The sequence below is a fragment of the Neolamprologus brichardi genome, chromosome 3, assembly GCF_056152115.1.
Source record: "Neolamprologus brichardi isolate AB-2024 chromosome 3, ASM5615211v1, whole genome shotgun sequence".
NCBI classification, from domain to species: Eukaryota; Metazoa; Chordata; class Actinopteri; order Cichliformes; family Cichlidae; genus Neolamprologus; species Neolamprologus brichardi.
The window spans coordinates 53,484,260-53,499,408 of NC_142106.1; the positions used below are offsets into that span (position 1 = coordinate 53,484,260).

Genomic DNA, 15,149 nt, shown 5'->3' on the forward strand with positions numbered 1-15,149 from the left:
GTGAGTGTGAATAATGATGGAGCAGTGATGTGAGTGCTGAGCTGTGACATGGAGAAGAGTCATGGACAGTTAGAGATGGTCATCTCACCTCTGAGCTTTGGTCTGGCTCTCATGTTCCCCACACAGAGTGCTTTTAGAGGGAGGGACTCCCTCCTCTCTGTCCTCACACTGATCCATGCTGCTCAATTCACATCAGCTCACACACACTTTCTACCTTCACCTGCAGAGGAAACACAAATCATTCATGTGCACATCAACTGAAATCCTCCTTTCCATCATGTGTGCTGTCCAAATATAAGCTGAATGCAGTCAGACAGCAGTGTGAGGCAGAGGAAGCTGCCATCAGCTGCTCTACTTCTACTATCAGTCCACTAGATGGAGCCATGAAGCACACATGATGCATTCACTGACACACACTGATTCACTGTGACTGGAAGTTTAAGTACAATAAGCCTCCACTCATCTACATTGTACTTACAACCCATTGCCCCCCATCTCCCAGCCCCATCAACCTCCTGGGACTGGAACTAAATTGGAAATGGGCGTAATCAAACATAAATCTGTTATTCTTATCCAACCTGTCTGCCTGGACAAAGTCTGCTGACCAATCATGGAGCCTATGATTCGCTTGGACAACAACTTCATGAATGTGGAAACGAAACTGAGCGTCAGCTGAGTGTCGAGCGGAAGAGGAGTCAGAGAAAAGTGACAGAGCTGCTGACTTTACAAAGAAAGCTAAAACCATGTTGAAGAGATTAAACAGATAATACAAGCTAACAACAACAACACAGCTGCTGCAGACAAAACACATGTATGAGTGTGTGACAGGAAAAGCACTGAGGAGAAGTTTACTATTAAAAATGCGGCATGTTGTAAAAAGTTTGGTCAGTGAGACTGAAAAATGGCTGCATAAGTTACTATTGTGAACAAACCCATATAAGAACCCTGATTTTACCTGAATAAGATCAAATCCTGATACGTGGTGCAGACCTTGGTAAGAGATACGGTCCAACTGGAATATAAACCTTTGGTGTGTTTAATCCAGTCAGTCTCTGAGTAACTCCACTCCTCTGCTTTCTGTTGGAAGAGACACAAAAGTTTGTAGCACGATCCTTTTCCTCAGAGGCCTGTGTTGAATTTATATTACATCTATGATAAAAAATAATTCACTAAGTCTGCTCTGTCCTCCTGTCCTCCCTGCAGTCTCTGTGAGCTCCGCAGAGTGATTATAAAAACCCGGAGCTCAGAGTTTCAAGTGTGAGCCACGCCTGCCACCCTTTATCAGCCAAGCTTGCGCTTCAACACTAAGTTTTACGGTAGTGCTGCTTCTTATCCCTTTTTGCTGATCACACACATAACAAAACACATGATTTTCAGGAAATTAACAGAAATAAAGCCCCAGTGTCATTTGTTTTTCACTCAAGTTGTCTTTTCTTCTTAATTTTTCTGGTAATGCTTCTTTATTCATGATTCATTCAAATCTATTGAAAAATTTCTGAAAATCATCCTTTCTAGTTGAAATTCAGTTGTTACTTGGTTCAGCTGCTCTTTCATGCATCCATAGTCTCACCTCAAACTGCTGCTTGAAACACGAGAAATTAAATAACAACTCTGTTCAAACGGAGAAACTTCGTAGGAACTCAATAATGTCATTTAAATGGTTTCAGGTAGGTGTATGAAGGTTCTGTATTAAATCATATATGATAGTTGACATGAAATTCTGAATATATCTTCTTGGACACCCACACTGCATAATTCTGTAGAAATGAAATTAGTCATTTCTAATCAATTTCAACATCAAATATCATAACATTGCATCAAAATGCATAAAAATGATTCTTGATAGCTGACCTAAAAGTCTCTGTGCATTCTTCCTCTGGGTTACCTTCTCTATATATTTGCAGTTTAACCACCAAAAGCTTCAATGTTTCAGAGAAATAAAAGGAACGTTCTACTCAAATTTAATAAGATTAATTTAATAAACAATAGAAAAAAAACTTTGACAGTTGTCATAAAATTCTTAACAAACTCCTCTTCTGTCTGTAGCTCAGGAGTTAGAGCAGGTCACGAACTAACTGGAAGGTTGGTTGTTTGATAGGAGATACTAACCCCAAGATAGAAAACTCTTCTGCACAGGAAAAGTCCTTGAATGAGTCATTTGTATAAAGCACTTTGAATGCTCAGAGTAGAAAAGCACCATATCAGAACCAGTCTCACCCACTTGTAATGGGTGGGTGGCTGTGGCTCAGGTGGTAGAGCAGATCAGCTACTGATTGGAAGGTTGGTGGTTCGATCCTTGGCTTCCCCAGCCTGCATGCCAAATATCCTTGGGCAAGATACTAACCCCAAGTTGCCCTCTGATGCGTCCATCGGAGTGTGAATGTAGATTAGTTTGCACTTGTAAATGAGGCCTGTTGTATAGAGCACTTTGAGAACTCCAGGAGAGTAGAAAAGCACTATATAAGAATCAGTCCATTTACTACATGTCAGCAAAGTTTCATCTCCAACCACTGCAATATTATTTGTTAGGATCGCTGTTCCCTCCGGGTACTCCGGCTTCCTCCCACCGTCCAAAGACATGCAGCTTGTGGGGATAGGTTAATTGGATAATCCAAATTGCCACTAGGTGTGAATATGAGTGTGAATGGTTGTCTGTCCCTGTGTGTTGGCCCTGCGACAGATTGGCGACCTGTCCAGGGTGTACCCCGCCTCTCGCCCTATGACAGCTGGGATAGGCTCCTGTGACCCTGAAAAAGAGAAGCGAATGGATGGATGGAGGATCGCTGTTTTTTTCCCAGGGTTTTGTGATGCCTTTTTGTCTTTGTCTTGTGTTTTGCATATGTCATGTGTATCATTTCCTCTTTTTTTAACGTCTCATGTCTTGTGTACTCAGTTTTTAATTTTTACTTCCCCCATTTGGTTAATGATTTTCTCCCATCAGTGTCTCAGTCTCGTCTGCATTTATCTATCTCATGTTCCCCTGTCCAGTCTTTTCCTCGATGTAATTTAACACTTGTTCTCCATGTTTTCCTGTTTTATTGTTTTAACTGTTGCTTCCTGTGACTATTGTAGTTTTCTCCTGCATCATGTCTCCCACCTGTTGCCTCTCGTCTCATTATCCAGTGTGTATTTATTGTCCTCATCTTCTGCTGTACTCTGTGTTCCCAAGGTTTTGGGGGCGGTGGTGTGGGATTAATTAAGGAAAAAGGCAACGTAAATGTTCAACAATACTCAATATACTAAATAAAGTACTTGAAAATAAAAACATAACACAAACTTAAAATGGTTGGGTTAATAGGAATGACCAAAATGAGAAAAATAAATCGATCTTCAATAAGAGAAAGGATTATTCTAAGAAGGAATATCTTTGATGGATCAGAATTATATAATGAAATATGAACAACATCTTTTGTTAATCATTGTTTATTAACTGAACCTTGTTGAATTTGAGGAGAACTGTTTTTTAATTTGGCAGAAACACGGCAGCAGTTTGAAATGAAACTATCCAGGCTGTAGAGTAGACGAGCAAAATCAAGAATCCACTGAGATTTTCATGACAATAATTAAGAAGGATTTCATAAATGAATTTTTGATACGCTGTTATGATAATCCACTGAGCTTATTGAAATTGGGGAGAAATGTCCTTTAATGTGGAATCACACAGTGGGCTGAGATGAAACTGCACACAGTGTGGGTGTCCCAGAAGAGAAATCAGTTAAAAATTTAGTGAAATATTTTTACAGATATCAAATTTGTTCTGTCATATAAAACTGTAATTTATACTAGTCAGGTGGATCATCAACGATCATCAATCAGTGCAGTACCAGCAAAATTCAGACACAGACACACGAACACACACATGCACAATTTTACTGTCTTAACACAGTATCATAAATCTAATTAGAATATGCTATAGTCCTTTAAATACCAATTTAAATATATTTCAAAAATATATTACAGCTTTTTTCAGTCCGTTGAACAAAAATCCCCAAAGAAGAAGAAGCACTACCATAAAACTTTGTGTAAAAGTGCAAGAAAGTTTAAGAGGCTTACAAATGACGGCTCACAGAACTGCGGTGTTACAAGTCAACCTCGTTCATATCTGTCATCATGAACAATGCTATGATTTGTGCTGGAGCGAAGCTGCACACAGCTGATATTATCAGAAAAAAATACATACTGATTCGATTACCTTCACACGGAGATTCACACAAAGACGACCAGCTGCATCAGCGAAGTTTAGAAGACAGACAGTGAAACTTAAAAAAGGAAACAGACAGATTTGTGGGAATGCTGGGGCTGGGGAACATTAGTAATTAGAAACACAAAATGTTTCTAAGCATTTGTAAATGTTTGTTGGAGGGTTTAGAGGAGCTGAATCATTTTGTGTGAAAGTTAAAGTCAAACACACTCTTAGTAGAGAGAGACTGTGTCTGCAGATCAAACAGGTCTCACTGTGACGTCCCTTTAGTCAGACTCTGTCTCTGCTACATTAATGACTGAAAGTTGTCACATTCTTATTTAGTTAATACTCCTCAAACCAGGTATACACTTTTAGTTTAATACATTATAGATTCTCTGATGAAGAAATACGGTATATATATATATGCAACCTGATGAAGCGGTATCTAAAATGTTTTTATGTTTGACATACCAAGACTGTTTCACACTGCAGGAGTTGCAGATGATAAAACAAAGATTGTAAAGCTAAGCAGTTTGTTTGAAGGCTGTTTCTCACTGCCTGTCCATTAGTCAAATTAATATTACTTTTATCAAAAATAATTTCTATGTCTGTATTTGGTCTTTCTCCGTAGTCGCCATAGTCACATCATTGTGTTTTGTTGATGTTTCCCCTCCTTGTGATTCATTCAGTGTTCCCATGTCTGTTTCGTCCCCGGTCCCTGTGTGTCGAGCCGTGTCTCTCAGTTTGTATCCTGTTTTATTTGGACAGTCTCGTGTCCTGTCTTCAGTGTGTTCAGTTTTGCTTTCTCCTGTCTCATCACATCTAATTTGTTCCTGCTGTGTCCTCATGTGTTTCCACTTCCCTTATCATCCCTCTGTGTATATATTGTGTGACTTTCCTTTTGTTCATTGTCAGGTTGTCTGTTTATTATGCGTTATGTGTCGGGGGCTGGATCTGTGACCCAGTATTTTGAGTTCACTGTATGTGTTTTTGGAGGTCTTATTGTCACGGTCCTGGGTCGGTGACCCAGCGCTTTAAGTTGATGATTATCATTTTTCTAGTTTGTTCTGATCTTGTATTGGTTGTTGGTGTTTGGTTGTGTTTATCTTCCCTACCTGCGTCTCCCTCGGTGCTCTGTTCATGTCCCCATGTTGTTATGTAAAACAGTCTGTGTGTTTCCTGTTTTACTTTGTAGGGTTGTGTCTCGCTATGTCCATTGGTTCCAGCTGTGTCCCCGCCTGTCTGCCATTACCAGTTTACCATGTGTGTGTATATATAGTGGGTGTCGGTCTGTGTTCATTGTCGGCTCGTCTGTGTTTCATGGTGTCTGTTCCGCGTCTGTGTCTCTCTGCCTCCCACCCCATTTGTATGATCTCCGGTTTGTTATTTAGCTCACCCAGTTTAGGTTTATGTTCTGTCCTGCCCTCAGTTCTGTTATTTGTACACTGTAAATTAAACCCTCACTCATATCATCATTTCGGCTGTCTGCATTTTGGGTCCTCCTTTTCCTCCACACCACACGGCTCACCCCGCCAGCCGTGACAGTACGAGCCGACCAAACATGGACCCAGCAGCATCCGCACCTTCCCAGGAGTTTCGGGAGGGGGTGATTGACTCCGTTTCAAGGTTAGTTAACCTGTGGCTGGAACATGAGGGGGAGAAATTTCACCGCGCTGTAGAAGCCAGGCTACAGCAGCTAATCTTTGCTCACTCCTGGCTACTGGACTCACTTCACCCGCTCGCACAGACTTTCATTCTGAACGAGCTCCGTCTTCACCCCCCGGCTGCTACCACCCACCCTGCAACTCATGCTTCACTTCCGACAGAGGATGTTCTGCCCGGCCCGTCAACCCAGCCTTCAAGGGGGAAACGGCGCTCACGCTGCCGACGCTCCTCGCCACAGTCGGACCTGGGGATTTCTGAGCGGCCGGCTGTGGTGAGTGGACAAGACACTCTTTCTGTTTCACCAGAACTTGTGACGGTTTATACCGGGGCTGTGTTTTTTGGGCCTGCTGCACAGCCGCAAGCTCGTTTAGCTGCACAGCCGCAAGCTCGTTTAGCTGCACAGCAGCATTCAGCTCGGCCCCCGGTATCCCCACTAGCCCAGTCATCTATGCCATCTTCACCGACTCCCTCTGTACAGGAGGCTGCGTCTCTGCCTCCCGTTTTTGACTCTTTTTCTAGTACGTACTTTTTGCAGAGAGACAAACCTAATGACTACAAACACGTCCCTCAAGAGCTGGCCAGTTGTGAGACTGAGATGCACTCCAGGGCCTCCCCAGAGGCTGGGTTTCAGCCCCCAGCAGACTCTGGACCCCTGGAGGTAAAGAAGCCAGCTGAGGACTGCACCCGGCTGTCGCTGCCTGAGCTGAGTCAATGCTCGGTGCAGCTGCAGTCAGCTTTGTGTTTGCCAGGGGCCCGTGCGCCTGCTGGTTCTGTTCTGCGCCCGCCAGAGGTCTCCGCGCCTGCTGGTTCTGTTCTGCGCCCGCCAGAGGTCCCGGCGCCTGCTGGTTCTGTTCTGTGCCCGCCAGGGGCCCCTGTGCCCGCTGGTCCTGAGACTGTTCTCACTGGAGGGCCCAAGGGGCCCGTCCAGCCGCCTGTCCCGTCCGCTGGAGGGCCCGAGGAGCCCGTCCAGCCGCCTGTCCCGTCCGCTGGAGGGCCCGAGGAGCCCGTCCAGCCTCCTGTCTCGTCCGCTGGAGGGCCCGAGGAGCCCGTCCAGCCGCCTGTCTCGTCCGCTGGAGGGCCCGAGGAGCCCGTCCAGCCTCCTGCCTCGTCCGCTGGAGGGCCCGAGGAGCCCGTCCAGTCTTCTGCCTCGTCAGCTGGAGGGCCCGAGGAGCCCGTCCAGCCGCCAGCTGCAGCCTCATCTTCATCCTCGCCAGCTGCAGCCTCCGTGTCTTCATCCTCGCCAGCTGCAGCCTCCGTGTCTTCATCCTCGCCAGCTGCAGCCTCCGTGTCTTCATCCTCGCCAGCTGCAGCCTCCGTGTCTGCATCCTCGCCAGCTGCAGCCTCCGTGTCTTCATCCTCGCCAGCTGCAGCCTCGGCTTCACCCACGCCGTCGCCTGGTCCAGCTCCGGCTTCATCGTCGCCTGGTCCAGCTCCGGCTTCATCGTCGCCTGGTCCAGCTCCGGCTTCCTCCGCCTCGCCTGGTCCAGCTCCGGCTTCCTCCGCCTCGCCTGGTCCAGCTCCGGCTTCACCCACGCCGTCGCCTGGTCCAGCTCCGGCTTCACCCACGCCGTCGCCTGGTCCAGCCTCTGCTTCCGTCTCGTCTGGTCCAGCCTCTGCATCAGCTTCGCCTGGTCCTGCCTCTGCATCAGCTTCGCCTGGTCCAGCCTCTGCATCAGCTTCGCCTGGTCCAGCCTCTGCATCAGCTTCGCCTGGTCCAGCTTCGCCCGCTTCGCCTGGTCCAGCCTCTGCTTCCGCTTCGTCTGATCCAGCCTCTGCTTCCGCTTCGTCTGGTCCAGCCTCTGCTTCCGCTTCGTCTGGTCCAGCCTCTGCCTCCGCTTCGTCTGGTCCAGCCTCTGCCTCCGCTTCGTCTGGTCCAGCTTCTGCCTCAGCTTCGCCCGCTTCGCCTGGTCCAGCTTCTGCCTCAGCTTCGCCCGCTTCGCCTGGTCCAGCTGCACTATCGCCCGCTTCGCCTGGTCCAGCCTCAGCTCCTGCCTCGTCTGGTCCAGCGAAGGCCACGCAGCCTTCAGGTTCCCAACTGCCGCCTCAACATCGTCGGTCATCTGCCGGGCCGCATGTTGGGCATCTTCGCCACCGCGGCCGGCCTCCGGAACTGTTTTCTCGCCGCCGCCGTCCGCACGGTCGGCCCCCTGAACTGTTTTCTCGCCGCCGCCGCCGTCCGCACGGTCGGCCCCCTGAACTGTTTCCCCGTCGTTGCCACTGCCTTACGCACGGTCGGCCCCCTGAACTGTTTCCCCGTCGTTGCCACTGCCTTACGCACGGTCGGCCCCCGGAACTGCACTGTTTTGGCCTCCGGCGCTGTCGGCCTCCGGGTCGGCCCCCTGACCTTGTCTGTCTGGGCCTTTTTTTTTTGGACTCTGTCCCTCCGTCCTGGACCCCCGCCACCCGCCCTGGTCGGGTCGTTTTCCGTTTTTTGGGTTTTGGGGGGGGGGGTTTTGTGTTTCTGTTGGGCTGTCTGGAGCCAGCCCTTGAGGGGGGGGTACTGTCATGGTCCTGGGTCGGTGACCCAGCGCTTTAAGTTGATGATTATCATTTTTCTAGTTTGTTCTGATCTTGTATTGGTTGTTGGTGTTTGGTTGTGTTTATCTTCCCTACCTGCGTCTCCCTCGGTGCTCTGTTCATGTCCCCATGTTGTTATGTAAAACAGTCTGTGTGTTTCCTGTTTTACTTTGTAGGGTTGTGTCTCATTATGTCCATTGGTTCCAGCTGTGTCCCCGCCTGTCTGCCATTACCAGTTTACCGTGTGTGTGTGTATATATAGTGGGTGTCGGTCTGTGTTCATTGTCGGCTCGTCTGTGTTTCATGGTGTCTGTTCCGCGTCTGTGTCTCTCTGCCTCCCACCCCATTTGTATGATCCGGTTTGTTATTTAGCTCACCCAGTTTAGGTTTATGTTCTGTCCTGCCCTCAGTTCTGTTATTTGTACACTGTAAATAAAACCCTCACTCATATCATCATTTCGGCTGTCTGCATTTTGGGTCCTCCTTTTCCTCCACACCACACGGCTCACGCCGCCAGCCGTGACACTTATAATATATTGAATATATGCTTAGTTCTTGTTTTGCCATTATTATTGTCTTCTGTGGTAATTGTCATGTCTACATCTCTCAGTTTTTTCTTGGTTTATTTTGAAAGCGTCTTGTTTCTTTGTTCATTGTGTTTGGCATCATTATGTTCATTTCAGTCAGCTGTTCCCCTGTGTGTTTCCACTTCCCCTGATCACCTCCTGTCTGTATTTAAGTCCTCTGTCTTTCTTTATTCAGTGTCAGGTCATCTGCGTTGCCTCCCTTCAGGTCTTATCATAGTTGATTCAAAGTTATCACAGTTTTGTCACAGTCAGTTAGTTTTCCTAGTTTAGGTGGCAGTTTAGTTTTCGCCACTGCTCATGCTGCTTTCATTTTGTATTCATGTTTATAGCCTAAATAAATGGCTTGCCTTCTTTTTCAAAATGTAGTTCTGCCTCCTTCCCTGTCTGCACTTGGGTCCATTTCATCATCACACCGGTGTACCCCACCATGACAGTTATGTCCAAGTTTTCCATGTTCCCAGTGTTTAGTTTCTCCACTTTAGTCTTGGTTAGTTTTCCTTTAGTTTACTCCTGCCTTTTGTTTTGTTCTCACCAGCCTTGAATAAACGATTCGCTTTTGGTTAAAGTTAACTTTTGTTTCCACGCATCTGCTTCTGGGTCCACACTTCAACCTCCACGTAGTCCACAGCCCACACTGTGGCTGGGGTCAGGTCACAAAGTTTTGGACTTTAACTGGCATTTTATGCAAGGTGTCATTTTTTTCCTGGAATTTACTTCCCATGTTTTGCTGGCTGTGTGTTATGACTCTGGAAATTATTGTAAAAAATATTAATTTGTGATTGTTTCATGACCAGATCCTACAGACTCTTTACAGTCATTATGGGATGGTTTTACAGGAGGAGGACACTGATATTTTTCCTCCTCATACCAGTGTCACTACTGGAATGAGAAGAGACCAGGACCCTGTACATGTATCTGACAAAACAATCAGAAACAGATTTTATAAGGGTGGCCTGAGGGCCTTATGTCCTCTAGCAGGCCCTGTACTCACTGTCTGGAACCATGCATGATTGACATTTGCCATAGAATACCAGAATTATCAGGCCACCACTGGCAGACTGTGTTTTTCACTCTGAACACATATGACAGATATGAAAGTTGTAACATCGTTTTGCGTTTTTGACCCAAGAGGCATATCAATGGAGGGAGGCACAGACATCTATGGGCTGGCAGCATCACCCTGACTGCAATTAGGCATTAGGATGAAGTTTCTGGACATCTGGACTGATTGTCAAACTCTACGCTGGTGCAGTGGTTGCTCCTCCTGCTGCAGGACAATGACACCAAACACACCTCCAGGCTGTGTGAGGGCTGTTTGACTAGGAAGGAGCGTGATGGAGTGCTGACCAGATGGTCTGGCCTCCACAGTCACCTGACCTAAACCCCGTGGAGATGGTTTGGGATGAGATGGAGCTCAGAGTGAAGGCAAAGGACCAACAAGTGCTCAGCATCTCTGGGAACTCCTTCAAGACTGTTGGAAACCATTTCAGGAGACGACCTCATGAAGCTCATGGAGAGAACGCCAAGAGTGAGCAAAGCAGGAATCAAAGCAAACATATTTAATTTTAGTAAGCTCTTTAGGATCCACTAAGGTTTGCAGAGGTAGACTGCATTCTTAAGAGCTTGATTTTACACACCTATGGCAATCGAGCTGAAAACACCTGAATTCAAAGAGTAAGAATGGTGACAAAATGAAAATGAGTTTCTCTGGTCCAGATGGTGAGTGTTTTTCTTTTTGGGTTGTAATACTTGTTTACTGTGTTAAGACAGGAAGAGACAAGGGATTGTATACAGGGAGAAAATCACTGATGCATCTGTATCTATGCTTAAAAAGAAAAGTTTACTGATGAAGTTGAGCAACCTTTGAACAATTGTACTGTGAACATTGTTACGGATTCAAATATTGGGGATGGATACAAGAGGAAAACCAAAAATAACCACACTGGTCCGGCCGGGTCAAGTCAAACGATGATTTAATGAACACACGCGTGGGAGATGGACACCATACAGCAGACAGCATCAAATCTCGCTTCAGACACCACACAACCATTGTTTTATGAAAATCAGGGTATTAGAACGCCCCCTCATGCGTACAGGTGGTACAATACAGTCAATATTGACATCTTTAGACACAGCAAAGGAACATTCTCTTCGTCTCGAGGACAGACACTGGCTCCCACTCATCTCCTTAGAGCCAACTGTCCCTTACGGAGACACAACATTACAGCTGCAAGGTTTTGCAAATTATCAAGTTGACCTGTATATAATACACTGAATCAGGCATGCAATATTAAATGAATGTTGGTTTAATTAACTACCACTACTTAAAAACTTAATGAAAAGATATAACTAGATAAAAAATCACAAAGAATCACATGATATCAGTGTTATGTAAGCGCGTGCAACCTCCTGGGCCCAAAGTAATCCCACACCATGGATCAGCCGATTGTAGAGGAATTTCTTTTACCTAGGTATTTAATCGCATTATGTTATTGTATTAACATGTCTGACACTCATACTTAAGACAAATGGTAGGGGGTGTAGTCAGGATGTTGGGGGGAAAACAGGAACTCCAGAGGACCAGTCTTTTGTCTCTTGAGGACTCTGGGAAGTAGCAAGGGAGTGTGACCCTTAAGGTGTGAAACAGCTGTGTACTGCCTTTTGTTCCTGGAGAAGGTATTTAACTGAGAGGTTGACTTTGGCTCAGTGAGACTCTGCTGACCGTCGGTCCCGCGGCCATGGGGGCTCCACAAGCTTGTTTGTATGTTGTGTGCATGAATTAAAAGAATGTTAGCTACCGCTCACCGCTCGTCTGCAGGCTTTATTTAAGTGGAAAACTTCCACAACAAAATGGCGCTGTGAGCAGGGTGGTCCGTGTGGTCGCTGAACAACGGTTCTGTGGACGGGCTGATCACCCCTGAGGGAAAAGGTACCTTTGTCCTACCAGCTGTTGAAGCAAAGGAGATGGAGGAGTCACGGAGCCGTGTGTTTCAGTCACCACCGAGATCATCGATTTTGAGGGGACTTCTGCAGATGGGTGAGTTGTAGCTAACTTTGTATACAGTTATGAGGAGTTTTTTGTCTGGCCGAGTGGTGAAGTGCTTGCTGCTCCGGAGTTCGAGTCTCCGGAGGGAAAATCCTGGGGTTAGAGTCCCCAGGCTTGTGTTCGGTTCCGGTGTTGTGCAAAAGAAAAGCAGTCGTCTGCAAGAGTAATTGCAAAAACACCGGTCCATCACAGGGAACGGTGGTTCGAGTCCACCGTTGATAATCACGTCTGCACAATACAGTGTGTGGAGTGACGGTATTTTAGCACTTTTCTGCCGGTAAGGGAAGAAGGCCATTGCAGAGGACGCTCTGAATGTAAATATGGGATCTAGATCCAGTAGCAGCGGACGTTCCACCAGGCGGCCAGAGACAAAACTCAATATGTGACTGTATGGTAAGAATTGAGTAAATGTGTAGTGTGTAAGAATGCAGAGAATGGTTGTGTGGGAAACGTTGATGTGTGTGTAAAAACAGTGAGAAACGGGGTTTCAAAATGTTGAAAATGGGGAACAAAGAAAAAAAAAGAAAAAGAAAAAAAGAGAGGAGTGTAGAAATGTGTGTAAAAGTTGTTTCCAACTAGTGGGAGAAGGTGGTACTGCAGGCCACCAGCTCCCCTAGGGTGGACACACACAAAATTAGCAGAATTGTTGATGAAAATGAGCAATAAAATTAGGGCAAGGGTTTTGTGTTTAATGATCAAAATGTCTCAGTGTGTCACTTGCAGGTGAAGAGCAGACCTGGATCAATTTTCCACGTGCAGCAGTCGGAAGAAAATTATAGGTTAACACGATTAGAAACACTCAAGCCAAGTTTTGGCTAAATTGTTTTACAGCTTAACTTCCATGTGTTTGTCACCCTGAGAACACAAGCTCCAAGAATCTCTCCTTGAAGACAAGAAATGCAGTTTCAGAACAACGAGATGGATCTCGAGAGCTCAAAGCAGCATCCTGAGTAGTGAAGAAAGGTCCAGCAGCAACAGCTGTGCAAGACAGCGACAGCAAGGAGAAAAATGGCATCATCATGACTGGATGGATGGATGTGCATTTCCAACGAGCTGCACCTTCACTGTGTGTGAATGGACTTTTGAAAAGACTGCTTGAGTTGGACATTTGCCACTTTCAGCGCAAAAATGGCAAAATGAGACAGTGGAAAACACAGGACAAAGCTGAAAGACAACTGACTCTCACTGGACTGCTGCAAGGGGGGGGGGGGGGGGGGGGGGGGGTGAGATGAGACCACAGTCGAAGGAGAAGGGGACAACATGGAGGAATGATGTTGTAGTGTGGGAATGAAATTTGGGTTTAGGAAACTGGGAAGGAAAAGACGACTGCCTTGTGTGGAGAATTGAAAAGTGTCTGGAGCACCGCAAAGAGGAGAGGTACACAAAAATTACACAAACAGAAAAATGCATTAATCCTACTAACACAAACACACATGCAATGAAGCTCATGAAGACCAAATAGCATTTTAAGCATTTCTGTTACCATCATCTTGTCCGGTTAGCTTAGTAGGTTAAGAAGTGATACATAGACGAGTGAACTAGTGTTATTTTTGGGGAAGGATGATTGAATCAGGGGTGAACAGAATGCTGCGGGAGGGTCAGATGAGTGGGGACTAATAGATTATTGAGTTTCTGGTTTCTGATGTGTGAGGGAGGTCTTATCATGACACACATCTGGGTACATGGGGAAAACAAAAACTCATTTTCTAATAGAATATTGCTGTTGTGTGAGGTGTGTGACTGGTGGATGAAAGTTTTGGGGATTTACTGATGCATTTTCTTTTGGTACCATTTTGAACCTGCCAATTAGTTTTGTTTTTTCATCATTCTAAGAGAGTATGCTTAGACAACTTCTAAGACTAGGCTTTCATATTTTTTTTGATTTTTAACAGTGCACTGAGATTTTTGTTTGGCAGTTTTTCTCTTTTTCAAGCAGGCTGCAAGATCGGAATCGAAAGCGCTACACAACATGTTGATCAATCGCAAGTGAGCTTCTCCAAAATTAAAATGGGCTCGGGAGAAAGCCACTTATTTGGGACAATCAGAAAACAAGTCCCTGGCAAAAAGGATTCAGCGAGGTAATCCAGTCTAAATTCTTTTTTTTCCTTTTTGAAATGACGTCATTGCTGGCAGTAGAAACTTATTGCGACACAAGAGGTTCTGCTATCAGCAATAAACACGGGGATTGACTGGACTGACAAAAACTTGACTGACTTGACACCAATATGCAAGATTGCACCTCCATCCAGAGAGACAAAAGGGTGGATGTATGTATGTTTCTTTTACAGGAGCAGAAAGGTGACAGCAACGGGTTGCATGGGCTTTTGAGCCGTGCTGACTTAACCTTTTAAATGCCACTTTCTGTGTCTTTGTGAATTTACCAGCGGTGTGTTATTCATGACCTTGTATTGTTTACGGTGCAGAGGTCACTGTGAGAAAGTGTGCATACAGACGCGCTGCGCTAACATCTATATCACTTTTTCCACAGCAGAGGGCATAATCATATGATCTAATCACATGATTTACAGCAGGACACACCACTGGCTAATGTTTTTTCTTACAACAGGGCCTGAAGTGAAGCTACTTCAGGGGAGAAGCCCTGAGAATTTTTAAGAGACAATGCACCACTTCATTGTGCATGTCTAATTGTGCTAAGCTAACATAGGGCAAAAGAGGGTTTTCCGGGGAAGTTTTCATTTTTAAATTGCAGGAACCGTGACATGAGGGATATGGAAGGATTGACTGAGGCGCAGATGCAAACTGTGACTAGGAGAGAACGCTTCAAGAGAACCACTGAGAAGCAGGGACCATCTGCAGGACAACAGACAAACGACAGTGGGCTTCCAAAGGATTGTCACGAGGAGATTTTGAACAGCAAAATCTTAAAATAAAATGAAAGAGTTTCGTCATTGACGCTGAGGAAGACAACTAAGGTGTACGACGTGCTCTGCCTTAAATCTACAGCCGCGTTGGAACAGAAATCGAGGGATGGAGAGAGCGTGCTAAGCTCCAAAAGTGACAGCGCAAGGAAGATCAGCGTTGGAATTATGACTCTGTAAATGGCACAGACACCAGGAGCCATGACTGTGACAGAGAATGACCACCTAATGCTGTTTCACTTTGCCATGCAAAGTACTTTGACACTCTGGAG

General features: G+C 45.9%; 2 protein-coding genes across 3 annotated transcripts in view; one reads left to right on the plus strand and one right to left on the minus strand.

Moving 5' to 3' along the window:
• Nucleotides 1–214, minus strand: part of LOC148105817 (protein NLRC3-like) — a 261,895-nt gene extending 261,681 nt beyond the window's left edge. For both annotated transcript variants that reach the window (XM_087838917.1, XM_087838915.1), the window contains exon 1: nucleotides 89–214. In XM_087838917.1, the coding sequence (XP_087695043.1) occupies nucleotides 89–177 (89 nt within the window). In that variant the 5' untranslated portion in view covers nucleotides 178–214. The remainder of the gene's footprint in view (nucleotides 1–88) is intronic.
• A 5,530-nt stretch (nucleotides 215–5,744) lies between these two features.
• On the plus strand, nucleotides 5,745–10,333 carry LOC148105825 (uncharacterized). Its single transcript, XM_087838400.1, has 5 exons — nucleotides 5,745–6,119; nucleotides 6,384–6,432; nucleotides 6,883–7,843; nucleotides 7,934–8,195; nucleotides 10,205–10,333. The coding sequence occupies exons 1-5, from the start codon at nucleotides 5,745–5,747 to the stop codon at nucleotides 10,331–10,333; spliced, it is 1,776 nt and encodes a 591-aa protein (XP_087694526.1).
• Nucleotides 10,334–15,149: the final 4,816 nt, after the last annotated feature.

Coding starts and splice junctions, on each gene's coding strand:
- LOC148105825 (XM_087838400.1), top strand. CDS start 5,745: ATGGACCCAGCAGCATCCGCACCTTCCCAGGAGTTTCGGGAGGGGGTG. Junction 6,120..6,383: donor TTTCTGAGCGGCCGGCTGTG/GTGAGTGGACAA, acceptor TACTTTTTGCAG/AGAGACAAACCTAATGACTA. Junction 6,433..6,882: donor CCCTCAAGAGCTGGCCAGTT/GTGAGACTGAGA, acceptor CGTCCGCTGGAG/GGCCCGAGGAGCCCGTCCAG.